Source organism: Salarias fasciatus, chromosome 3, assembly GCF_902148845.1.
Source record: "Salarias fasciatus chromosome 3, fSalaFa1.1, whole genome shotgun sequence".
NCBI lineage: Eukaryota > Metazoa > Chordata > Actinopteri > Blenniiformes > Blenniidae > Salarias > Salarias fasciatus.
Window position 1 is genome coordinate 19,897,154 of NC_043747.1, and position 26,515 is coordinate 19,923,668.

General features: G+C 40.0%; 1 protein-coding gene across 6 annotated transcripts; it reads right to left on the bottom strand.

Moving 5' to 3' along the window:
• Positions 1-1,825: 1,825 nt before the first annotated feature.
• Positions 1,826-25,898, bottom strand: LOC115386049 (Fc receptor-like protein 5). 6 transcript variants are annotated; one of them, XM_030088243.1, is made up of 18 exons: positions 25,724-25,898; positions 15,477-15,542; positions 15,262-15,297; positions 14,683-14,949; positions 9,814-10,086; positions 9,427-9,702; positions 7,825-8,097; positions 7,445-7,717; positions 6,624-6,647; positions 5,592-5,888; positions 5,239-5,499; positions 4,646-4,888; positions 4,172-4,282; positions 4,043-4,058; positions 3,878-3,969; positions 3,732-3,782; positions 3,519-3,581; positions 1,826-3,421 (listed from the first exon to the last, which is right to left on the bottom strand). In XM_030088243.1, exons 2-17 carry the CDS (start codon positions 15,511-15,513, stop codon positions 3,520-3,522), a joined length of 2,592 nt encoding a protein of 863 aa, XP_029944103.1. In that variant the 5' UTR covers positions 15,514-15,542; positions 25,724-25,898; the 3' UTR covers positions 1,826-3,421; position 3,519. The 6 variants fall into 6 exon arrangements, with proteins under 6 accessions (XP_029944103.1, XP_029944107.1, XP_029944101.1 ...); XM_030088247.1 differs by lacking the exons at positions 14,683-14,949; positions 15,262-15,297; positions 15,477-15,542; XM_030088241.1 differs by lacking the exons at positions 15,262-15,297; positions 15,477-15,542; positions 25,724-25,898 and having other exon boundaries at positions 14,683-15,042.
• Between the last annotated feature and the right edge of the window lie 617 nt (positions 25,899-26,515).

Genomic DNA, 26,515 nt, shown 5'->3' on the forward strand with positions numbered 1-26,515 from the left:
AATAATCCAGCTCTCACAGCATGAAGAAAGAAAGAAACAGGCCTTGTAGTGTGTATTTTACACTGAAGTTGTAGAGAAGGCCTCTGCAGCTCCATCTTGTGGATCTAGTGCAGCACATTTGTGTTGAGAGGTTCTCCTTCGTGCTGAAGTACGCCAGCATGCTGCACATCAGTCGTGTGAAGGGAGCTAGAGCTTGCACTAATTATTCTTACAGAATACTCAAATATGCATGAATGAAGAGAAACATCAACCAAAAGAAGTTTTCGTGAGCTAATCACACACTAACCATGTTAACAGCTCAGAAAAGTCAATTTTTCAGGATGGAGCTACTTCTCTGTGCACACGCGCGTGACGCTGGTGTTGTGCTGCTTTTAGATCGACTTTTATCCTCAGGTACACACCAAAGGTATGAATAAAGTTCTATCTATCTTAAAGAAATGAGTAGATTTGTCACCCTTTTCTTCTTTGTTGTCGTTACGTCAATACTTCATAATCTACTGGAATACTATTAAAACAGTTAAAAACGTATGATCTTAATGTTATAACACATAACTGCAGACAGAGTGATCGACTTAATGATTGCTTGATTTATAACAAACTTGTTTCAGCAAATGTATGAAGATGAAAACACACATCTGATTCAAAATAAATATTACTCTTAAAATTAAACAGAACTTGTTATATAATGCACAGAAGCGTATTTATAGACAAATATAATTAGTTTAAGAGTAAAAACTCGCTCCGTTTAAAAAAAAAAATCAGTCCATGACGTACTTCCGGTTCAGAGTTCAGAGTCCATAGCAACAGCCGAACAACCAGCCGGACGGCATTTTAGAAGACAAAATAGACAGATCGCGCATTTAAACAAAAAAAAACTACAGATCACATCCATAAACCCAGTGGAAAATATGAAGATAAAATGTACATTTATTGCTAGAGAAGCATTGTGTAAATTATAATTTAGAGACTTCTCCGTTTGATAGTCTTTTTTTTAATGTTTCATATTGTGGCGTCTGATCTGTTTCAGAAACTATTTTAGTGATTTTATGTTTTGAAAGTCTACCTGAAGTCATTATTTAATGCAGAGAATTGTATTTGTGCTCAAACTTCTTGGAGCAAAGCCCTCTGTTAAAAACAAAACAAAACAAAACAAAAAAAAAAACACTCATTCAGTCCGTGATAATATTTACATGACCAATAGGAGATACTTGATTTTAAAATATAGATCTTGGTCATGACTTGGATCATGAATTAATATTTGGATCATAAATGAGCCATGTGGTCGTTTCATATTGGGACTTGTCGTAAGGTGGAAGTAACGAGGAGCACCAAGGGGAAATACACGTTTATTTTATCAGAAATAAACAACAGTGAAGAACGATAATGTTGTAATCACTTTCAGATGACCGCAGAACCGCGTCTTGGTTTCCATGGTGATCAAGACCCGCAGTGCAGCGTCGGAGAAGCTCCAGCTGTCTTCTCTGGTGGCAGATGGTGTGGGAGCTGCTCTTAAAAAAAAAAACCCAAAACTGGTATTTTAGAAATACATCAGGAGGTAATTATTAGCTCCAAAACAGCCCTTGTCACTACACAATGTGAGAGCTCGGTGTGCGTGCATATAATTAACGGCAAGAATAAGTTGAAAAAGACTGCATGGAACCTTCAAACATCACTAAAAAAAGAGTAAATAAACATAATGTCTTTTCAGAAGAGTAAAATGCATCCCAGATGAATATACAGGCTCATTTGTACCCACCAACATGATGAAGAAAAAGCAGGGAAAAAAAAATCCGTTTCAGACCAAGCAAGCGTAATGAAAAAATAAAAAAAAAGATATGTTGAAGACGAACATAATAAGGGACAGAATAGGTTCCTCTGAAACGTATTTGAGAATGCAGTTTAGTTTTCTCAGAACGTAATTTTGTGGAGACAGGGTTGGTTTTTTATAAAGCAATAAGTTCTTAATTTAGGTTTGTTCCATGTTTCTGAAAACCATTTTTCTTTATATTCTTGGAAGAATATATGTTTTAACTCTTTAATATTACAACGTAATCTATTGTAAAATATATATGACTGATCGCAATTGAAAAACAAAGATCTCACCTTGCTGGCCCAAGGAGATACCTTTGATATTTCCCAGTTGAAAATCTTTTTAGTCAGTCTGTCCTCTGGCATCTTTACCAATCTGTTGCAAAGACGAAGCATTTCACATTTATGTCTAACATTTGACGGTTCCCAGCCTATATCTCCAGTCTCCACACATAGCAGCTATTGGAGTGCGTTTATGAACTCAGAGCGGATCGCTCTGTGTTGAATTGTGTCAGAGTTGGTGTGTTCTTTAAAACCCCAGACCCCTGCTGCATAATCTGACACAGAACATACGCAAGCTCTGTACAGATGGGTAAATGACTTAAAGCCTAGGTCTCTGCAGTTCTTAACTTTGCTCAGTACAGACCCCAAAGCTCTCCCAGCTGAGTCAGATAGAACACCTATGGCCGGTTTGAAAGTCAAATGTTCATCCAATATCAGGCCAAGGTATTTATACTCATTTGTATATGTCAATGGTGTTAAACCAAATTTAAATACAAATGGTTTTCTTTTAACGTTCTGTTTTCTAAAATGTACAATTTATGTTTTCTCCTGATTAATCCCAAGTCTCCATTTGCAACACCAATCTGCCACCTTATTTAACATGTTCTGCAGGTCTTGTTCACATTCAGCTAATAAAACGATATCATCCGCATATAAAAGAATGCCTACAATCATATCGTTGATTTTAATACCAAGATTCTCTTAAATCATCCCATTGAGGGAAATCCAGTCATCAAAGCTGCTCCACATTGAACAAATATGAAACAATAAGAATTTAAGAAAAGCTTACAAAGATTCAATATTTAAAATACAAAAATTGAAGTAAAAGAACATAAACTACATTGCAACGTCAATGCATTTTAGACAGTGCTTGTGCTGTAATCGCGCTGATTGTGAGCCGCATCGATTCAAATATAAAATAATTCATTTTGAATAACTGAAACATTCCAAAGTGAAATAATCAGCAGAACATCAGTTGCAGACTTCATATAAAGAAGACCTGCGAAGATTTAAAATTACAATCCTCTGATAATCACAGCAAACTTTGACTGACGTGACAACTGTTGTGAAACAGTGTGAAAAAAAAATCACTGAATCAATCAATCAGACATTTTTACTTGAAACATATGGAATGAAGCCTCTTCCTCCACACACCGTCCTACACACAGTGTGTATTCTGTGCATGAGGAGCAGCTCCTGGTTTCAACCACCAGGCTTGATATGGTTTCAGTCGCTTTTCGATTCTCGGAATCTGCTGTGGTTTCCAGTCCTGAAGATGAGGCTCCACTGGCATCACTGACACTGATTCATGGCTTTTCCTTCCTCCGTCCTAAAATTCAGTTCAAGATTGGAATTTTAAATAGATTTTTTTATTTATTTTCACAGAATGGAGAGACTTTCCTTTATTTCTTATTCTGCGTACTCACATCATTCATGAAGATCATCAAGCTGGTGGGATGTGACATTGATGTAATCCTGAGCTGGTTCACCTGTATTGATATCACATAAATTTCCATCAGTACTATTTGATCATGTTTCCACTGTTTTTCTGTTCAGCACTTCCTCTTCACTGAGGTCGCTGCAACAAGCTCAAGACTCAACCTGGACTTTATTTCATAGAAGGTTTGTGTCAGACTGACCGTTTGCAGGGTTTCCAGGGCGTCTGAGGGATTCATAAAGAGAAACATCACCTAGAAGAAGTCAAAGAAATTCAGATCAGACACTTCAGCAAGCAGTTAAAGTCAGACCAGATGATATTAGGAGAGTATTAATTCTCAAAGTGAACCGTGCAGGAGAGAGGAGTAAAGTTGACTTTCACTCTGGGTCACTGGCTGGTTTGTCGCAGAGCTTTGATTGACATACAAAGACTCAATACGTCTGAAAATGAAGCAAATTATTCAGGAACATGCAGCTTATTGCAATTAAAACCAGAGATGAGCGTCATACCAACCTGCTCCAGCATGACCCTGGAAAACAAATCAATTATATCAAACCATACTGTGCAGAAAGTTATAAATATTGTATAAAATCTAATTCCATCATTATTTTTCAGGAGGTTATAAAGTTAAAATCAACTCACTCTTTTTGCATTTGTAGCACCACAGCAGGCAGAGGATGAAAATAAGCAAAACTCCACAAACCAGCCCAAAGATCAACCAGACATGGAATGAAGAGCTCTCAGACCTGGACACTGCAACAATGAATATTATGGATGATTAAAACTCATGGTTGGAAGCATTTATCAGGATAGTGACCATATTTGGTAACTTCCTGTTCTTTGAACTAATGCAATCACAATAAACAGCTCATAAAAACATTGATATATGTTTGGTTTAATGATGTCCAATGCATTTTATTACATACAAAATGCACAGAGACAAGTTTAATCACACTCACTATGAAGTCATATAAACTCAGTGTATTTAGTCTCACTGTGGATCCATATTTTCACGTTCCATGTAGTTAGAAGCTCTTGATTTTTACCCTATCAAGCGTTAACATCACATAAATAATTTACAATTATATATTTCAGAACATGTAAAAAGTTAGTCACCTTTCACAGCCATCCAGCTTTGTGCTGATTCTCTTCCATTGTACTGACACTTGTAGAAACCTTCATCTGATTCTGACACTGCAGAGATCTTCATCTCTCCTCGTCTCTCATTTTCAATGAGTTTGTTATTTTTGTAGAAAAACACATCAGAGGGAATATTTCCAGTCTTCATGACACAGAGGAGAGTTACAGACTCTCCCACAGGTACAGGATACACAGGGCTCACCAGGATAACGCCATCAGCTGGAAAACAAAGTTCAGTTCATTCATTAGAAGGTGAGATGATGAGGATGGAAAATACACACTAATAAGTTGGTGTTTTTCATCCATCTGTCCATCTTCTGTAGCGCTCCATCATACTGAATGTTCCAGGCTGCTGGAGTTAAATCTCAGCAGACTCTGGGTGAGGGCAGAGGACACGCTGGACAGTTCAACACTTCATCACAGGACAGAAAATCAGACACATTCACATCACACCAGCTGTGATTTTCATTCTCCTTTTTTGTTTTTTTAAATTACTTTTGAAATTTTTCAACAAATAAAATTAAAAACAGCCTCAAAACTCCCAACGAGCAGAGGAAAAGACAACTCACAGTGTGTGGAGATATTGACTGCATTGCTGAACTCTGTTCCAGACTCACACCAGTACACAGCTTTTCTTGGAGCCTCATTCTTAATATATGTTGATCCATTGATTGTAGCTGGAAGAAGAAAGCTCAACAGCGAGTCGTCAGTCAGAAACCGGATCAGCCTCCACTGGGAAGAGCTTCCTTCACATGTCAGTGAGAGAGATTCAGAGGTGAAGTGTTGGACTCTGTCAGGATTCACTGTGAGAGACGCTGATGGATGAACACCTGGACAAAACATCAAGGCTCAGTGAAGGATGGCATTTCTATTGTGGCTGCTGGAAGACAACAGTTCAAGTGTTCCAGAAAGACAAACTGACCTGAAGACCAGACAAATGTGGGACGACTGTATTGTGTGTAAATCAGCGGATCCCCTCGTCCAGCTGAACATGCATATCCTGCTGTGTGTGTCTGTCCATGAACTGTGAAGGAATTGTTTGCTGTCCCACTGCTGGTACCAGGTAGAGGCTCATAGGTGTAGGAATCCTGAGAGTTTGGAACAGCTTTGAACCAGTAGAAGCTCCACCCTGCTGACGGAGGTTCAGTGTGACAGATCAGAGTGACTGAAGCTCCAGGAATCAACCATGATGGAGACACAGAGAGGACGAGCTTTAGTCCTGTAGGAGAGAGGTTATTTTCTGAAATCAAAAGGTAAGTAATTAATGTAAAAATGGATTACATGATTCATTTCACATTAACACATTCATTACCTTAAATGCGTTTAAAAAAAATTCTGAACATTTTCTCACAAAGTATATTGTTAAACTTCAGTTTTCAGCTTGAATTTCTTTCTGAAACATTCTTAAAGTTGGAAGAGATAGACAACAGCAGATCAGAATTCAATAATCATATTTATTCATCCATAAGCTACGACAGATGAAGTGTTTTCCTCCCTTTGGGAAGTCTGCTTCTCCCTACATCTTCCTCAGTCAGTCAGAAGCAGAGCGCCCTCATGGCTTCCCCTCAGCCGAGTCACAATGAGCTCCAGAGAGCCCCGAGCTCTTCACCGGTTCCAACTTCACACCTGTCATCAGGGTCCTCCTTATTGCTTAATTATATTGTCCTTCCTCTGGATCTCATTCACTCCTGTTCTTATCAGTTGGCTTCATCAGCAGGTGAGCTCCGTCTCCTCTGCCCTCCAGCTGGTTGGTGCCAAATAGTCAGTTTCTTCCTGGTCTCTGCCCTAAATCTCACCCTCATAAGTTCCTTTACTGTACCATCAAACTAAACCTCCAAACAAAAGATCCTCAGGAAAGCATCTCAGTTGACCTGATCTTCATGCTCACAACCCTCTGCACACATGGCTCTCACATTCAGAGAAGTCTACAGGTCTGCATCCACTGAAAACTAACCTTGTGTGGAACTTGGTGCTGAACCTGAAATAATATAACAAAATACTGCAGATTGTTTTCTCATCCAAGAATCGATCAAGAATCAAGAATATTTATTGTCATTGTGCAGAGCATAACAAAATTTTGATCAGCAGCTCTCACAAAACACAGAACATACAGTAACAGACATCTAGAAAAAAGTCTGAATGAATAAAGCAAAGCTGAATAAAAAGTGACGAGTGCACAGTGAAATTAAATCTTCAATCCATTCATTGTCTGTACTGCTTGATCTGTCACGTCTGGAGTCAGTCCAGCTGATTCACACATGATTTAGGATGCATTAATTAACATATCAAATGTTATATGCAGAGGCAAATATGATCAAACAGGATAATTTTGATTTTTAAATTCCCTTCGAAGACACTTGGTCTGCAGTCAGCTACAACCAGCTCATGTCAATCTACAGTAAAGTGACACTTAAATATCAACATTAGAACTCATGATAAAGCAAAACTCAACATGCTCCAAACATCTCAAATTAAACAAATAAATCTAAAACTAAACCTCAGAATCTGAGCAGCATCTATTTGTTTTCTTTGCTTTAATATCTTGGGTGGTGAAGATGTGTTGATACGACTTTTCTAAAACACCAAAACCCAAACAAGACAATCTATTAAGACGGTCAATTATCTGTATAATTATTCAAATATTTCTATCTTCTTGATGGCTGGACTGACAGGCCAACAAGGTAACAATATTAACTACATTATGTTATGTTTTATCAGCTCATTGTCTGAATATCAGTCTAACAAAAAGAAGAAAAACCAACAAGCATCACTTACGTAACACTGACACTGTGAAGGCTTCACTCCATGTGGTTGAAGAATAAAAGTCATCTCTGCGTCTGGCCATACATCCATACTCTCCATTGAGGGACTCAGAAGCAGTGAATTGTAACAACTTTTCATCCTCTGGAAGTGATCGTGAGTTTCTCCTCCAGTAATACCTCCAGTCAGTCTTCTCTCCTCCCTGGACCTCACATGTCAGAGTGATCTTCTCACCCTGGAATATCTGAGACCAGCTGGGTTGTCGTGTTATGACAGGCTTGTTGGTGACTGTTTCCACCACATATGAGGAAACAAAGACAAACACACACATTAGTTTCATCAGGATTTCTATGATGATAAAACAAATTTATTTGTAACAAAAATACTGAACTCACAAGTTATCCTAATGGTGGCTTCATCACTCATGTCAGAGACATAACCTGATGTTTCTCTCTCTCCTCTGCACCGGTAAATTCCTCCTTTAGATACCTGGATGACTCCATTGTCCCCAACATTTGTTTCAACTAGTTTCTCCCAGCTGGTTGATAATGTTCTTCTGTAAAACTCATATTTCCATCCATCAGAGTCTCTCACAGAGCAGGAAAGACTCACTGAGCCTCCGACTGAGATGGTTGTGGTGCCTGATGTCAGTGTAGCCCTGGGTTTCTCTGTGGATGGAAAAACAACACGCAGCTTTAAATGACAGTGAAAACTTTATTTCTCCATTCTTATGTTGATGCATTTCTAAAACAACTGTGAGACTGACGGTTAATTTATTCAACAGAGACGTACAAGACACAATGATATTTTTTCTGCACTTCAAGAAACCACGTTGTGATTTGTGTGGATTTTGACAGATTATGAAGCAGGAAAACTTTAGTTCTTGGAAAGTTTAGTCCTTGGAAATAAAGGACTAAACCAATCAAAAAAACTAGTGGTCTCAATTGACTTCATAAAAAAAAGATAATTTATCACTAATCTGACAGTAATTTCTCGCTATTAATCACAGACTTTGAGAACTTTTCATCAACACACAAATTCACACATTTCATGCACAATAATATTTTATTCTAAATCTTTAAACTTGATTGTATTTTAATTCACAATGTCATATCGGAAAACACTCACAGATGTGGGATTTGAACCATCCAACATTTAAAAGTGGAGCTGCTGAAGAGAAGTTCAGTCTGTTTGTCTATTATGACCAAAACATTTAAATTAACTGAAATAAGCACAACAAACTGAAAACAACAAGCGCCGCACCAATAAATTCGTATTACGTTGAGAAAAAATTGACTGTATTTCACTGAAATGTTAATATTTGAAGACTGAAGAACATTCCAATCTGCTGAGACATAAATAACTCTTCCTCCTTCACGTTCTTCCAGCTGCTGAGCTTCACCAGTCTCTCCACACTGTGGGAGCAGAGAGCTGCTCTCTTTTTCTGAATGTGTCCTCACAGTGAAAACTGTCTTTCATCCAGATCAACTCTGGATTCTGATTTGAAGAGGTCCAGAGTGGATTTTCCATCATCCTCTGTGTCTGAGGAGACATGTTGTGTTTTCTCCAGCAGCCTTATTTTCACTGCTCTTTTGTTGTTGAACAGTCCAAAACAGACAGCCACAGGAGGATATATGTAACATTTTCAAGCTTCAAATGAAGAATCTAATTCTCAAAATTCACCTGTGGTGCACAGGGTGGAAAAAAAACGTCCCTATGACAATTTAAAAAAAGCACAAATTAGACAAGACATTCAGAAGAGTTTGAAGTTGTCTCTCCAATTTCATTTCTTTGAGCCAACTAATCACCCCAATCCTAGTTCTGCGATTAATCATGACAGACAAATTTATCATTTGACAGCTCTAAATTAGTTACGTAATCACGATTAACACTTTTGAACCTGACAGTCCTACCAGTTACATTATGTGATATTTTGTCAGTTCATTGTCGGAATATTAATCTAAAAAACACAAGAAAAACCAACAAACATCACTTACGTAACACTGACACTGTGAAGGCTTCAATCCATGTGGTTGAAGAATAAGAGTCATCTCTGCGTCTGGCCATACATTCATACTCTCCACTGAGGGACTCAGAAGCAGTGAATTGTAACAACTTTTCATCCTCGTTTGGAAGTGATCGTGAATTTCTCCTCCAGTAATACCTCCAGTCAGTCTTCTCTCCTCCCTGGACCTCACATGTCAGAGTGATCTTCTCACCCTGGAATATCTGAGACCAGCTGGGTTGTCGTGTTATGACAGGCTTGTTGGTGACTGTTTCCACCAGATATGAGGAAACAAAGACAAACACACACATTAGTTTCATCAGGATTTCTGTTCTGTTCAAGAAAACTAATTTATTTATGACAAAAATACTGAACTCACAAGTTATCCAAATGATGACTTCATCACTCATGTCAGAGAGATAACCTGATGTTTCTCTCTCTCCTCTGCACTGGTATTTTCCCCCTTTAGATACCTGGATGACTCCATTGTCCCCAACATTCGTTTCAACTCGTGTCTCTGAGCTGGTTGATGATGTTCTCCTGTAAAACTCATATCTCCATCCATCAGAGTCTCTCACAGAGCAGGAAAGAATCACTGAGCCTCCGACTGAGATGGTTGTATTGCCTGATGTCAGTGTAGCCCTGGGTTTCTCTGTGGATGGAAAAACAACATGTTGTGTCAGACTGTGTGGGTAATTGTTCTTAAAGATGAAAGACGACGGAGAGGAAAATGCTGCAACTCAGCTGGCTTTATTCGTAGCAGCACAAAAACACAGGAACACCGTCTGCTCTCTGCAGACCCGACTGACTCGTCGTTTTCATAAAACCCTCCACAGGCCACGTACAGTAAACAGTGCCATCTAGAGTATTGGCGTCAACAGTGCACATCATTTATACACAAACTCTTTTCAACACCACAGCTCCTCCCCTGTAGATTTAAACTTAAGTTTTTCTTTCTGTTCTTTATACCTTTTTATGTTCCTTTCTTTCGAACATTTCAGCACAGTCATAAAAAAAACAAAAAAAACAAAAGCAATACACTCAACTCACAAGTCCAATCGCTGAGGCGGGCGTACATTCCTTTTTGGACGCTCCGTGTGTACTGAACTTGGAGGGTTCACCAGAGTCTGATCAAGCTCCACTGAGCTCTGGCGATTCTCATGCATCTGACTACAGACAGGAGTGAAACTGTCTGTGGTACTCACATCATCTTCAACAGTGTAATCCCAGTGCCCATCAGAATTCATCACATTTTGTTTTGGAATGACATTGGTTCTCTTTGCATCCAGCAGCTGATTTACATGTCTCTTTACACATGTTCCATTTAGAGACACCATGTATGTGACAGGACCCAGCACCTCAGTTATCACACCATCCAACCACTTCTCTCCCCCCCTGTAGTTTCTGACAAGCACAGCCTGACCCACAGAGAAAGATCTGAGTTTCCTCTGCCCTCGTGGCTGGTCGGGGACATCCACCTGGAAAAACCGAGACACCATCGGCTTCACCAGAGAAAGTCTAGTTCGGACCTGTCTCTGTAAAAACAACTCTGCTGGTGTTTTCTTGGTTGTAGCGTGTGGCATATTGCGGTAGCTGAACAAGAAATTAGCAATACAATGCTGCAACGTCATGCCACCAACCGCTCTGTTCTTGTGCAAAGACTTTTTAAAGTTTTGGACTAACCTTTCAGCCAAACCGTTCGAAGCGGGATGATAAGCTGGTGTTTTGATGTGTTTGACAGCATTCATCTTCAGAAATGTCTCAAATTCACTCAAAGTGAATTGAGGTCCATTATCTGTTACAACTTCCTTTGGCAACCCATACGCTGCAAACAAGGTTCTCAAAGCTTCAATAGTTTTGCTGGCAGTTGTGGCATGCATGTGGATTATCTCAGGCCAACGAGCATACGCATCCATAACCACTAGAAACATCTCTTTGTGGTCTTCTGCAAAATCCAAGTGTATTCTCTCCCATGGACCCGCAGCACTTTTCCAAGCATGCACAGGTGCTGTGACAGGCATGCTGCGCTGTTGTTTACATATGTCACACAGCTCATCACAACTCTCAGGCTCAATCCTGTTCACAAATGACCAATCCAGTTTTAACTTTCTGATCCAGTCTCTTCCCAACAAGGCAGGACTGTTACCCTCGACCACAAGCAAGTTAAGCATGTGAGTGTTTCCATTACACTTGACCTTAACAGAAATGCTTCCTCTCAGTCTAAGGGACTGCTTACTGTAGGTTCTCAGCACACAGTTTGTATGCATTAGCTTTGCTGTTTTAAACCTGCGTTTATACAGTTTCTCTGAGATCACAGACACAGCTGCTCCTGTGTCTACTTCCATTTTCAACCTTTTTTCATTTACCCTTACATAGACATAATAAGGTTTTTCAATCTCGGTATCAGTTTCAGAAACAACGTCTTCACCTTCAGTCTCTAGTGAAAACAGTTCGACATCTCTGACGTTACCTGCACAGTACTCTGTAGCAAAGTCCGGTGAGGTTTTAGTCTTTGCTGTGGCAGCTTTATTCTTCTCCATCTTGCCCGGCAGAGTTGAGGACTCCCTCTTCGGCAAAGCGCTGCCTTCAGGAACACTTGCAGTAAAGCTGGTCTCTCCTGATGACGTCTTTTTCTTGAGATCACTGTCATCAGTCGGAGCTGTAGCATCCAGGTGTTTGGTCCACTTGGTCTGCTTCTCTTTCGTCTGTCCTGACCGACAAGCCTTTGCGATGTGTCCTTTCTTCTTACATGACCGACATTCCACATCTTTGAAACGACAGTCCTCCGGTGTATGACCTTTGCCGGCGCATCTGTAACACGGCTTTCTGTTTTCCTCTTTTTTTGCCACGACCGTCTTGGAAATCGCGTTAGCTTTAAAAGCCTTTTGAGAAAACTGCTGTGCGTTTTGTTTTGTCACTTCGTGTGCCAGCCCCATGTCATATGCCACAGTCAGTGTCAAGTCTTTTGTGTGACCGGCAGTTAACAAGCGGTCGCGGAGTTCTGTGCTTTTAACTCCGCACACGAATCTATCTCTGAGAGCATCGTCTAAAAATGTCCCAAACTTGCAAGTTGCTGCCAGCCTCCTCAAACTAGCCATGTACTCACTTATAGATTCATCTTCTCTCTGGTTCCTTGTGTTAAACGTGTACCTTTCTGCTATGAAGTTTGTCTTCGGCACAAAATGTGTGCGCATCAACTCGATGAGCTCTGCCAGACTTTTTTCAGACGGCTTTAATGGCGCACACAAGTCCATAAGCAGAGTGTGGTTCTTTTTTCCAACCACCGTCAGGAACACTGCTTTTGACTTATCATCTCCATACTTGAGCCCGTTCGCTATGAAGAACTGTTCTAGCCTTTCCAGATAGGCTTCAAATCCTTCTTCGTTTTCATCAAAGTGAAGGTCCTCACTTTTTCCAAACGCCGCCGCCATTTTCACACGTCCTCCCGTCTCGACGGAGTCTTCGCTTTCTTTCATTACTTGCCAAAACTCTTTTCACCTTCAGGAAATCCCATCCTCGTCGCCAAAAGTCTGTTGTGTCAGACTGTGTGGGTAATTGTCCTGAAAGATGAAAGACGACGGAGAGGAAAATGCTGCATCTCAGCTGGCTTTATTCGTAGCAGCACAAAAACACAGGAACACCGTCTGCTCTCTGCAGACCCGACTGACTCGTCGTTTTCATAAAACCCTCCACAGGCCACGTACAGTAAACAGTGCCATCTAGATTATTGGCGTCAACAGTGCACATCATTTATACACAAACTCTTTTCAACACCACACAACACACATCATGAAACAACTCTAAAAACTATATATCTGCATTTTTATCTTGATTTCATTCTAAAATGACTTTTCAGTTTATTTTGAGTTTATAGTGAAGCACAAACATCTATTAACATACGTTATGTAAATAGAAATTAAATTTGATTGGCGTCTTATCTCATTTCATCACAGCAACTTTTGAATTAAGACTTCAGTAGCATTTCCTGTTTTTAATTTATTCCTTGAAGTGTCCATTTATTTCATTATTCAGTATTCGGTTTCACAATAAATAATTGAACGTTCATCTTTAAGTTCCATGAAGAGGGGATCCAAAATATTTGACATATCTAAACACATTTTTTAAAGCAACGAAATCGTTACTTTGCCTCGTAATTCGTTACTTTTAAAGTATTGTTACTCAGTTACATTTTTTTTTTGAAGAAGTAGTAGTATATCTAACTTTTGAAGAGTAACTTGTCCAACACTGGGTTGAACACAGACTCAGTGAGAATATTTGTTTATAAGAATGACTAAAAACCAACCTTAAAGAGGAACCAGACACACTGAGAACCAGTAACAGAAATATGAAAGAAATAGACAATTAGTAAAATATATTTTGGAGTTGAAAAAGAAAAAAAAGAACTTCTTTAATTTTTATATTCAAGGTCCAGAACTAAAAACATGTGAACATGTGTAAAAAAGTTTTAACACCTAAAACGATCACACACTCTTTCATTAAAGTGTCTTGTTGGTTTATTGGTTTATTCATTAATTTTCCTAGCCACTTGTCCTTTTCACACACACACACACACACACACACACACACACACACACACACACACACACACACACACACACACACACACACACACACACACACACACACACACACTCTCACATTCACACCAAGGGGCAATGTAGGGTCACACCATCTTGCTGTGAGGCAAGAGCACTACTCACTGCACCACCATGTAAGAGAGAAATTTTAGTCAAGAATCGAGTTTGACAGTACAGACACCACAGGATCACTACAGCTTATGGACTAAATGGTAAATGGACTACACTTGTATAGCGCTTTTTACCCTGCATGACAGAGCCCAAAGCACTTCACACTGCAATATCACATCACCCTTTCACACCATACTCGGTGGTGGTAAGCTACTATTGTAGCCACAGCTGCCCTGGGGCAGACTAACGGAAGCGAGGCTGCCAATCTGCACCATCGGCCCCTCCGACCACCACCAACCATTCACTCTCACACTAGGCAAGGTGGGTGAAGTGTCTTGCCCAAGGACACAACGCCAGTTTTACACCTGCGGGAGCAGGGATCAAACCGCCAACCTTCCGGTTATAAGACGACCCGCTCTACCAACTGAGCTACCCTTATAGCTCCCCCTTATATTGTCTGTCAGAATGATGATAAAATGAAGAAGAGAGAGTTCAGTTTTACTGCTGTTGGTCATGTTGATAAAATGTTCAGGACTCACCTGCTGCAGTAAAAGAGACAGTTTTACTTTTCTCTGTTTCAGATGAACCCTTGTGACGACCAACACAATCATATTCACCACCATCGTTTGAGGAAGTTATTTGGAATCTGTAGGAATTAGTTGTTTGGTAACCAGGAGAGTATTGTTGTTGATCTTTGTAGAAACTGTATTCCCAGCCTGCCTCTGCTCCTTCAATGTCACATGTCAGAGTAACAAACTCTCCAATGAAAAGAGTCGACCAGCCAGGGTCAATCTTCAGCACAGCACCTGGAAACACATAGAAAACAAAGCTCACAGGCAGCGCTGGAGTCCTCATACAAAACCCACACATGCACAGGGACAACATGCAAACTCCACATGGAAAGGCTCCCTGGACTGGACAGTTTTCACTGTGAGGTGGAGCACCAGCCAACATGCATCCAGTCAAAACTCACTGACTCCTGTAGAAGTAGCTGATACAACAATGACATTTTTAAACATTCTTCTTTTTTAGTTGTGCACAAAGACATTGAAATAAATACCATAAACTTAAATAAAAGGCAAACCGTAACACAAAATTGGAGAGTGTAAATGAATCACCTGCAGCACAGCTTCTGCAGAGCAGGACACAAAATACTGAAATAAAGATGAAACATGAAGACATTAGAGCTTCAGTGACTTTGACTGGTTGGTGTGTAACATTAACTTGAATCCCAATAATGAGAAAATCCAACAAGTGAAAGAAACTCAGCTCTTCTCACTAAAACCCGACTGCTGGTCTGTGTGAACTGAAGAGAAGTGTGTGAAATACTCACAGAAAAACCACAGATCAGTGAATAACCTGCCTCCCATTCTGACATGCAGCCTTTATCACAGGAAGTCTTTGTGTGAAGAAGAAAAGATCAGCATTAGAGACAAAAGAAGAACTGTCAGGAAACAGAAGAGACACTTCATAGAAATGCTGCATTTTAACCTCCTCAAGTTCTTCTTTCTGCTCTTCATCCTAACAGGTTGGACGCAGCATTGAAAAGGTGTGAAAAGATTTTAATCTGCTAATTTAATATGCTGCCCTGCCAAATAAGGACATGGAATCAGTTCAGTTTTCCACATTTGGGTGACCAAACAGAGAAAACACAATCTGTCTTTAATATGTGCCAATCTGGTTTCACACGTTTAAAAGGACGAAGTGAAAACTTATTTAATCCGACACTTTAGCATCTTTGTCATTATCTTCATTCTTTAAGTGAAATAACAGATTTTGAGATTGAGATTGAGATTAGTTTATTTCGATCATATTGAAACGTATACCAACCAAAGCAACACCACTGAAAACCAGGTTGACCGAAAAGGTTTTGGCTGAAGCTACGTAGCTTATACATGCCTAACCTTCTTCCTGTTCAACATTTATAACAAAGCAAAAAACAACAAAAAAACAAAAAAAACAAAACAGTCTCAACAACCCATGAGTAGTTAATATTCCAACAAAGAACTAAAAAGAAATAGAACTGCACAAAATATTCAAAACACATGTACGCACATATATATATATATATATATATATATATATATATATATATATATATATATATATATATATATATATATATATATATGTATATATATATATATATATATGTATATATATATATATATATATATATATATATATATATATATGTACATAGCCAAATTTACATGCATGCACTTTTTTCTTCTTCTCTTCCTTCCTCTTTCCCTTCTATTTATTTTTTAATACCTCCTCTTCTCTCTTCACCTTTCCGTTTCCTGCCTTTCCTCCTTTTTTCTCTTTTTACCCTATTTTCCCCCTTTCTTACTTTTTCTTCCTTCCTTCTTCTCAACTTCCCCTTTTTCATTTTTTTCCCCTTCTTTCTCCTCTCTTTTCTTCCCTTTCCTTCCTTCACTTTTTCCTTTCCTCTCTTTCCCGTCTCTCTCCCCTTCCTTCTTCCTGTTCCCCTTCCCCTGTCCTTCTCCTTACCTCTTCCCTTTTCTTCCTTCCTTCTTTGTTTCCGTTTTCTTCCCTTCTCCTGTCCTTTCCTTCACTCCCCATCATAACATCAGTCCAATCTATATTTCAGACACAGAAAGTGTTTTAACTGTGTTTTAAAGAGTCGGACATTTTTACTTTCCTTAATAAACTCAGGCAAACTGTTCCACAGTTTCACCCCACAAACTGAAATACACATGCTTTTCAGAGTGGTATAGACAGTGGGTTGTTTGAATTTAAATTTGCCCCTCAAGTCATACCCTCCTTCTCTCTCTCTAAACATTTTTTGTATATTACCAGGAAGTAAGTTATTGCTTGCTTTGTACATTATTTGTGCGGTTTTGAATTCTACTATGTCAGTCAGCTTCAATGCCTGGAGATTTAAAAACAGTTCATTCGTGTGATCACGATAACCTACATTACTAACTATTCTTATTGCTCTTTTTTGCATTAAACACAGAGTCTGTAAGTTGCTTTTATAAGTGTTCCCCCACACCTCCACACAATAAGTTAAATACGGTAGTATAAGAGTGCAGTATAACATGAATAGTGATTTCTGGTTCAGGATTAATCTTGCTTTACTTAAGACTCCAATACTTCTTGCTAACTTCGATCGAACATACTTTATATGGGGTTTCCAGCTGAAACTGTGGTCAACAATCACTCCCAGGAAAGGATTTTCAAAAACCCTTTCCAATCCAACACCGTCAATCGTTACCTCAACTTGCGCATTCAAGTCTATCTTACTTTTACCAAATACTATAAATTTAGTTTTTCTGAGATTCAGTGATAATTTGTTAGTGTCAAACCACAGTTTCAGCTTACACATTTCCGCTGAGACAACATCCAACAGCTGCTGTAAATTTTCCCCAGAACAAAAGATATTCGTGTCGTCTGCAAAAACAACCAGTTTCACAATACTAGATACTTTACATATATCATTAATATATAAAGTAAATAATTTGGGTCCCAGAATTGAACTTTGCGGCACACCACATGTAATACCCAAGCTAGTAATCTGTATTCACCCATTTGAACAAACTGTTGCCGGTTTCCAATATAGCTACTCAACCAATTATACCCTACCCCTCTAATCCCCATCCTTTCCAACTTATGCAATAAAATACCATGATCAATTGTATCAAACGCTTTCTTCAGATCAATAAAAATCCCTACTGCATATTTCTTATTGTCAATTGAACTTGTTAATTCTTCCACTAATTCCATTAAAGCCATTGAAGTTGATCGGTTTGTTCTGAAACCATACTGGCAATCCATTAATAGTTGATGCTTCTCAATGAAACTGTCCAAACGTATAATGAATATTTTTTCCAGAATTTTTGAGAATTGAGAGAGTAAGGAAACTGGCCTATAATTAGTGAAAATATGTTTATCACCAGCTTTGTACAATGGGATCACCTTAGCAGTTTTCATTTTACAAAGGAATGTGCCTGATTTGAAAGACAGGTTACAAATGTACGTTAATGGATCCACAATAGCAATAATTACTTTCTTAATCACCATCATATCAATGCCATTCCAATCTTTTGATGTCTTATTCTTGAACTTATTGACAATATTAATTATTTCATTTCTATCTGTATCCATCAAAAAGATTGTATCTGGAATTCTTTCACCTAAGTTCTGAAAAACATCTCCCCCTTGTGAAGGTTTTATTTGTCTTGCTAGTTCAGGTCCCACGTTCACAAAGAAATTGTTAAACCCCTCAGCCACATCATTCATGCTGGTGATAGCTTTTTCATTATCAATAAAAAGATCTGGGTAGCCTGAGTTGGTTGTTCTATTTCTGATAATTTTGTTTAATATATCCCAAGTACCTTTAATGTTATTTTTGTTCTTTTCTAGTATAACATTATAATAATCTTTCTTACGTTTCCTAATAATATCAGTTAACTTATTTTTATATGTTTTATATTTGGTTTCTTTATCACTAGTTCTATGTTTCATAAAATCTCTATATAAGTTATTCTTTTTTTTACAGGCATTTAACAATCCCCTTGTGAACCAGGGCTTATCAGAACAGTTTGGTTTCTTCCTCCATTGTCGCAAAGGACAGTTTTTGTCATACAGCAGTAGAAATGAATTTAAAAAAGCATCATATGCTGAGTCAACATCCTTCTCTTCATACACATTCCTCCAGTCATGGGATATCAACTCGGTTTTAAATGCATCAAGAGCTTCGTCCGTTCTTACTCTCACATAGCCCATACTATTCCCAACCTTCTTCATGCTGTAATCACAATTGTAAATTACAAAAACTGGCAAATGGTCACTGATATCATTCAATAATAATCCACTCACTATATTATTTTTCATGTTATTAGTAAATATATTATCAATTAATGTAGCAGAGTGACACGTTATTCTACTAGGCTTGGTGATAATAGGATATAAAGCCATGCTATAGATAGCAGCAACAAACTCATCCGCTGATGAAAGCTTGTTAGGATTAAGTAGGTCAATATTGAAATCCCCACAAATGAACATGACTTTTTGCTCCATCATTGTAAACGTGTCTTCCATCCAATTCTGAAATACTTCAATGCTGGAGCTAGGAGCTCTGTAAACACAGCTAACAATATCTATGGTTATACATTCACACACATCTTCAATAGCATTAGTCATACCTTCCACAATGTGGTACTTTAACCTTTTATCTACATACAGAGCTGTCCCCCCTCCCATCTTGTTTGTTCTGTTCATGAAATTCAAATTATATCCTTCTAAATGAAAGTCCACTCCTTTTTCCAAGTTAAGCCAAGTCTCTGAGATTGCGATCACACTGAATGGTGTGGTAAACTGACTTACATAATCCTTAATACTTTGGAAGTTAGCATATAGACTTCTGGCATTGAAATGAATAATTGATATACTATTATCTAATTTAATGGTATTAAACAGCTCCTCTGTATAATAACGGCAGTTATTTGTATTACCACACTTAAAGAAATTACTCTCCGGGTCAATATCTTCATCAAAACACATAGAAGGCCACTGTTCTTCCACAGGTGTTTTTTGACAACTGAAAAAGACTGCATTTTCACCCTCCATAGATGCCATTGTCTTTGAAAAAAGTCCTTCATCAAAAGTTTTTCATTCATTAGAAAGGAGAAAAACGAAAAGTCTTGCCAATAGAAATTGGAAGGAAAAAAATAATAATAAAATAAAACAAAACGACTTCCCGGATATGTCCCACGACACTGATCCATGCAAATAGTAGCAAATAGAAATAAGGAGAAGTCCACATCCACACAAAAAAGGGATATCCATGCAAAAAAGAGCACCAAAAAATTAAAATTGAGAGAAATATCAAAAAAGGGAGTACATAAACCATTCCGCTATTTTCCATTGCAGCTTATCTGTAGCCATCCAGGCCACATCACTCTTGGAGGGGACAGTAACGGTAACATTATCTGTAAGCTTCAAGGTCTTTAAGTTCTCTTACCGTTACTGTCTTGGCTTCCTTAGGCGCAGATCCATTTAGCCGAATTAGCACTTTACAGTTCCTGGTCCATGTTGATTTGATCTTGCCATTCTTCTTCAAAATACGGGCCTCCCGTGCAATTTCGGCGTTCTTCTTCGTTAGATGCTCATTAACATATACCTGGGTTCCTTTCAGCTTCTTCCCCTGCATCAATAAAGCCGTCTTGTCTATTCGGTTCACAAAACGCAAAATGATGGCAGGGTTGGTCTTCATGTCCCTCCGCGGTAGCGTGTGACAAGCTGAGATGCTGGTTGCATCGAGGTCGATGTTTTTACTTTTAAAAAAATCCAAAACTTGCATCTGCAGCGTCCTCAGGTCTTCGGCTGGAGCGTCTGCTGCTACTTCCCCTCCTCTCTCCACAGCTTTTGCGTACGAGCGAGGTTGGACTTTTAGTCCCGAAATAACAACATCGTCCATCCTTGAGTATTGCTCCAGGTCATGTAGCCTTCTTTCGAGCTGTACGATAGTTTTGTCCTTTTCTTGAATAATTTCTTTGAGTTGTTTTACTTCACTAACGAGATCCGTTAGCATCTTCAGTTGTTTTAGCACCTTGGCCATATCAGTTGTCAGGGCACCTACCGACTTACGGAGCTCTTCGATTTCTTTTTCCATCATCGGGTTTGCGCGAGTTTTCTTGCCTTGCGCCTCACTCATTTTACTCACTGTGTTTTTAACAAAAAGTTAGTTTCTGTTATTGTTTGTCGCTGCTGCCGGCGGTCTGTAGGGCGCCGCCATCTTCCCACAATGCTGCAGCTCCGGCTGCAGCATTTTCCTAATTTAACGTCTAAAAATATCACAACTTAACATTGAACAAATTCATATTTGATACAAAAGTTGTTGCACCATCAATGGAAAATATCTACTTTTTAATGTGACTCAGAGGCGTCTGACTTGTCTTCTGAATGCTGAGCTGAGCTTCTGGTTTCACCAATTCAATCACAGGAAGCCAAAAGACACGCTGAAAAGCAATCCTTTGGCACTGAGTCTTTCAGGGGGTTATTTTGAATTCCAAGGGGCACCAAATGCAATCAGTTGGTATTTTTGTTTTGGTGTGGAAGGAGCCATTTGACCTTCCTCTGCTTGGTTCTGAACTTCTCAGACAGCAGCTGCGTTAACCCTCTCGCTGCTGACATTCAACTTGCGTCTCAAATCGTCCACAATCCCAATCACATTGTCCATATTTCGATAGAGTTCGCCAAAACGGTCATCAGGCCTGTCATCATAAATCCAAAAATGTGCACATCTGTCATGTCCTCCACGGACAGGAGCTCCAGGCACATGAGCCCCCTCCACTTGCCCCAGGCGATGATCACACACCCAGCATGCCGGGTCCCGTCCGAGAAGGAAGGATCCCCCGCTCCTTCGCTCTTTGTTGAAATGATCGTATCAATTGCGTTGAGAGACCAGCTGATCAATTCCATGGTTGATATTTTGGTTTGTTCGAAAAAACCAAGTCAAGCGATTGCTCCAGTTAAATAGATGAGACAGAGTTCAGCAACAATCAGAAACAACAGGGAGGGCAGAAGCAAAGTACAGAGCAATAGGAAAAGCGTCCGACTCCTCCGAGAGCCAAGCAAGAGAACTCGGTACAACACATATAGTAAGGGATATCACGCCCCCTTAAGGTCTGCTGAAGACACCTCTATTCACGCCTTTGTAGCAGATGATCTGTGATAACGTGAAAGGCCCACCCTCCGATTATAAGCGCCAGTCATCACAGTGATCACTCAGTTATGACGCCCTTCACCTCGTGGCTGCTGCTAGTTAGCTTGTTCTGATTCGTGCTGAAATTAGCTTAACTGCTCTCTGTTGGTGAAACACACACTGCCCCTCTGTTCTTTTCCATCATGGACCACAGTGCACCTGGGGATGGATGCACTAGACCACCCATGGACAAACGTGCTCCTTTATGCATTTCCTCCAGCGGAGATGATACTCTCAACAGTGGAGAGGGTGCGTCAACAGGGCTTGTCCATGAGCTTAATGGCCCCTCAGTTGCCAGCGAAGTCATGATATGCGGAGATAATCAGCTTACTGGCAGCGAGACCATGGCAGTTCCCAGTCTACGAGGATCTCCTCTCTCAAGCAGGAGGTCAGGTGATGCAACCATGCCCAGAACTGCGGCAGCTGCATGCCTACCTGTTGAAAGGTCCAACTTATTAGCAAGGGGTCTGCTCCCTAAAGTGGTGGCAACAATTCAGAGTGCACGGGCCTCATCCACCAGTGGCCTTTGTGCATATAAATGGTAGGCTTTCGAACAGTGGTGCCAGGGCTGCAGCGTTCTCCCATTCCAGTGCTCTATTGTTGACGTTTTGATGTTTCTGCAGGAGTTTCTGGATAAGAGTCTCCCCTTTTCCACCATTAAGGTTTATTTGGCAGCCATATCTGCCTGTCGTGGGGTTTTATTGTGTGTCTCCAGGTGTGCATCCTCTTGCCATGCGATTTTTTTTTTTTTTTTTTTAAGAGGAGTTCGCCAATTGAGGCTGGTGATTAGATGTAGGGTTCCCTTGTGGGATCTAACATTAGTGTTGGAGGCCTTCTGTGGGCCACCCTTTAAACCTATTGAGTCTGTTGATATGAAATTTCCTTCATACAAGACTGCATTGCTTCTCGCTTTGTGCTCTGCAAAGAGGGTTGGTGACCTGCATGCTTTATCGGTGAGTCCTTCATGTACCCAGTTCTCTGGTGATGGGGCTAAGGTCACTTTATGCCCGAATGTGGCGTATTTACGTAAGGTCATCCCTGCAGCTTACAGCTGACCTTTGAGCTTTCGAGCTTTTGTCCCCCACCTTTTACATCTGAGGAACAGAGGGGGGTGCATTTATTGTGTCCGGTGCGAGCTTTACGAACCTACACTGATCACACTAAGAGTGTGCATTCATGTGACCAGTTATTTGTCTGCTTTGCTAATCCAATCTGAGGTAAGGCCCTGTCCAAGCAGTGGCTTTCTCACTGAATTGTGAAGGGCCATTTCCTTGGCCTACAGCAGCAGAGGTCTCCCTTTTCCCCAGGGGGTAAGGGCTCATTCTACCAGGGGCATGGCAACATCATGGGCACTGTTTTAAGGGAGCATCTATAAATGATGTTTGTGCTGTAGCAAACTGGTCATCCCTGCATACTTTGATGTGGTTTTATCAGTTGGGCATGACGGTCCCTTCAGTGGCTCAGTCTGTCCTTTCTGCTGGGTCTACTTTGCACTATAGTTTGCAGGCTAGGCTCAGGTTCGGTGGCGGCTCTGCAGGGCATTTATATATGCCCCATACTATATGTGTTGTACCGAGTGACTCGACTGAAAGGGATCGAAATGTTATGCCTATAACTTCTGTTCCTCGAAGGAGAGGAACGAGCTACACCACTTGGTTGTCCCGCAGTCAGCTGGGCTCCGTGAAGAGTGGTTATCGAACTGAGTGATGACTGTGATGACTGGTGCTTATAATCGGAGGGCTTATAATCAAGTCATCACAGATCATCTGCCGTAAAGGCGTGACGAGAGGTGTGACGGACTGATTTCTTTGCTTTGGTAAGAAGGCTCCAGAGACTGAAGGCTTCTCTTCGTGTACTTTATTGTTCATCAGATCTGGGAGCGTTGTTCCATGCTACACATCAACTCAACTCGCATGCGTCCATGCGTCAGCTTATATTCTGTGTTCACTTCCCCTGGGTCTTCTTACTCACGTGGCCACATGTGACTCTAACATCTGGATTCACTCAACAGATCTGCCTGCATAAGTGCAAAATATCATTTTTTGCCCAAGACAGAATCTGCCATACACCATTTCACGTGTATAAATCAACCCGAGTACATCAAAAAGTTTCAGTCTACAAATTTTTATTTAATGACAATTCGGATGAGGAGCTGTCTGCGGTGCTGAAACGTGGCTCACTCTCCAGGGCCGACACCCCCACACAGAGAGCCACGTTTCAGCACCGCAGACAGCTCCACATCCGAATTGTCATTTTCTCACTCATTTTGCGTCTCGATAAATGATTTAATGAAAGAATACCCGAAAACAACAACCAAAAACAACAAGTAAGCTTATGCTCAACGCGCTACTGCACATATGTGCAGCTCCTCTTGCCCTTAATTCATGCCATTCTCAGTTATCCAGCTGGCATCAGTTATTAAGAACAAGCATTTTAAATCCATAAAACAACACGATGTTTGAAAGTTGTCGATCACAGAGTTATAAAAGTCGTCTGTCTTGGCCTTCAGTTTGACGAGCCTCTCTTTCTCAATGGACATCAGAGTCAGAGATGAAAGTCTTCCTTGCTCTGTCCTGTTGTGGCTGTACGTTTTGATGCGTTTCAAGGCAGAAAAAGATCTCTCCACCGATGCTCTGGTGGCTGGAATGGTCAGAACCAACTTTAGCAGTTTTATTCCCTCTGGAACAGTTTGTTCAAGGTCATTTCCAACGAGGAATGCAAGCAGTTCATGAGGTCATTTGTTTTTGATCATCTGTGAGCTGTTCAGTCCAATGAGGTCAGCCTTTAGTCTCATAAAATCACAATGCTTGTCTTATTTAACGAGGAAATGCAGTTTTGCACAGCTCTCATCTCTTATCTGCGGCTGGCTGCTTGTTGTGCTTGTCGCTGTTGACCAAGTTCAGCGCTTTGCACTGCTCCTGGAAACGTTCTTAAAATAAGTTAAACGACTCGCTCTGGTTGCTCAAGGCTTTCAAAGTGTCACTGAAACGAAGAGAGCAGAATCCTATGTCCATCACCTCGGCCTGAAGAACATGGAACAATGCGTCTGTCTCTGTGAAAACCGCGCTGTACACACCATGAGAAGGAAGCACGGAGATGCTTTGAAGAGCCAGAGGCTGAATCCAGAGGATTGTGTGTACAGTTTAACTCGTCCAGTACCTACGACATAGGTAGCGACCGCTGTCGTTCTCCTGTCATCACTGACATCGTGAAAGCCTAAAAAAGCCTCCTTCACCTCAATACCAGACCATACCTTAAAATAACAGACAGTTGAGCCTTATTTGTGATGTCTGTCATTTCGTCCACCTCCACAGCAACAAACTGTGCCACACTCAGCTCTTCTTTTATGTTGTCCCTCAGAACATCTGCGATCGCATCAACCATGATTGATCATGATCATGATTTCCCACAATGGGATGATTTTAAAGGGCTATTTTATCCTCACAACCTGGTTGTGTTTGTAGAGAAAATAAATTAAAGAATTTCAATAAAAATGTTACATTTACAAACGTATTTCAATGGAAGCAGAGACTCTGGTAACTCCTGATAACTGTGAATCGTCCTCATAGAGACTGAAACAAGGAAAGAGACGGTTTGAAGAATGGAAGCAGGAGAAAACAAACCGTTTTCTTCTAAAACTCTAACTCTTAAAGTGAAGAGTCATCAATAATTTAAACATTCCACTAAAGTAACTAAAAATTCGCCTCTGACAGCACTTAGAGAGCAGAAAGAAATTAGTTGTTCTATTGTTCATAACTCTTCATGAACATGAGAGTCAGCCATGACAGCAAAACACACACTTCAAAAAACACATAATATCTTTTCAACCACACATTGCAGAGACTTACTGTTTGTTTTGGCTGAAAGCCAACAGCTGCGCAGTTCCAATGAACCCTTCGGGGTGATAGTACCTCTTTTACGAGCTGAGATACATCTCCTGGAACAGAGGTGTGTTTTGTGCACTTGTGTCCAATTGGTCCATGATTATAGATCCCAAAGTGAGTCTTCTGTTATGATTTAGATCCTTTTTCCATCTCAAAAAAACATTAGCGAGCCGATGGCGGCCATTTTGCTAACATCTGGGTGTACTTCTACTAATTCCTGTGTCTGTTTACCAAAATAAAATGCAAAACCGTTTCATGGGGGTTTGGGTTTGGGTTGTGCTGAAGTGATTTTCTCGTAATTGTTTCTAAATAGTTACTTGAATGTGCGTGATAGACTTCATTCCTTCATTCTAAAAGTTGTAAAGAAGAGTTGAAAGAACATTCTTGTGTTGTTAAAAAATCTTATTCCCAACTCTGCTGGATTTATATGAGATGAATCTTTTCGGATTCAATGTCTGGTCTGTGTTTTGTTTTGTCTTCAAGGTGGAATTTACTGTTTAAACATTCAAGTGACTCTCCTGCAGCAGACATATTCAGACAAGACAACTTGTCCTGAAGAAAACAAACTCTAATCCATGATTCTGTGTCACAGGGTTCAGGTTTTACAGTCGCTCCCAAATTATTATCCCAAATTACAACATCAGAAGCTCATTTCTTTTATTTGTGACTTCAAACACTAAAATAAAAATTGTCTCAATTATATTTTGAGGTAACATACATTGACATATCAAATCAAAACTCAGAGAAATATTTTAC

Bases quoted from the DNA above. Each gene is read 5' to 3' on its own strand.
- LOC115386049 (XM_030088241.1), bottom strand. From the start codon at position 15,028: ATGTTGTCCCTGTGCATGTGTGGGTTTTGTATGAGGACTCCAGCGCTG. The intron at 10,087-14,682 runs GTGAGTCCTGAA...TTCCATCCACAG, and splicing joins TGTCTCTTTTACTGCAGCAG to AGAAACCCAGGGCTACACTG. The intron at 7,718-7,824 runs GTGAGTTCAGTA...TGGTGGAAACAG, and splicing joins AGCCACCATTAGGATAACTT to TCACCAACAAGCCTGTCATA.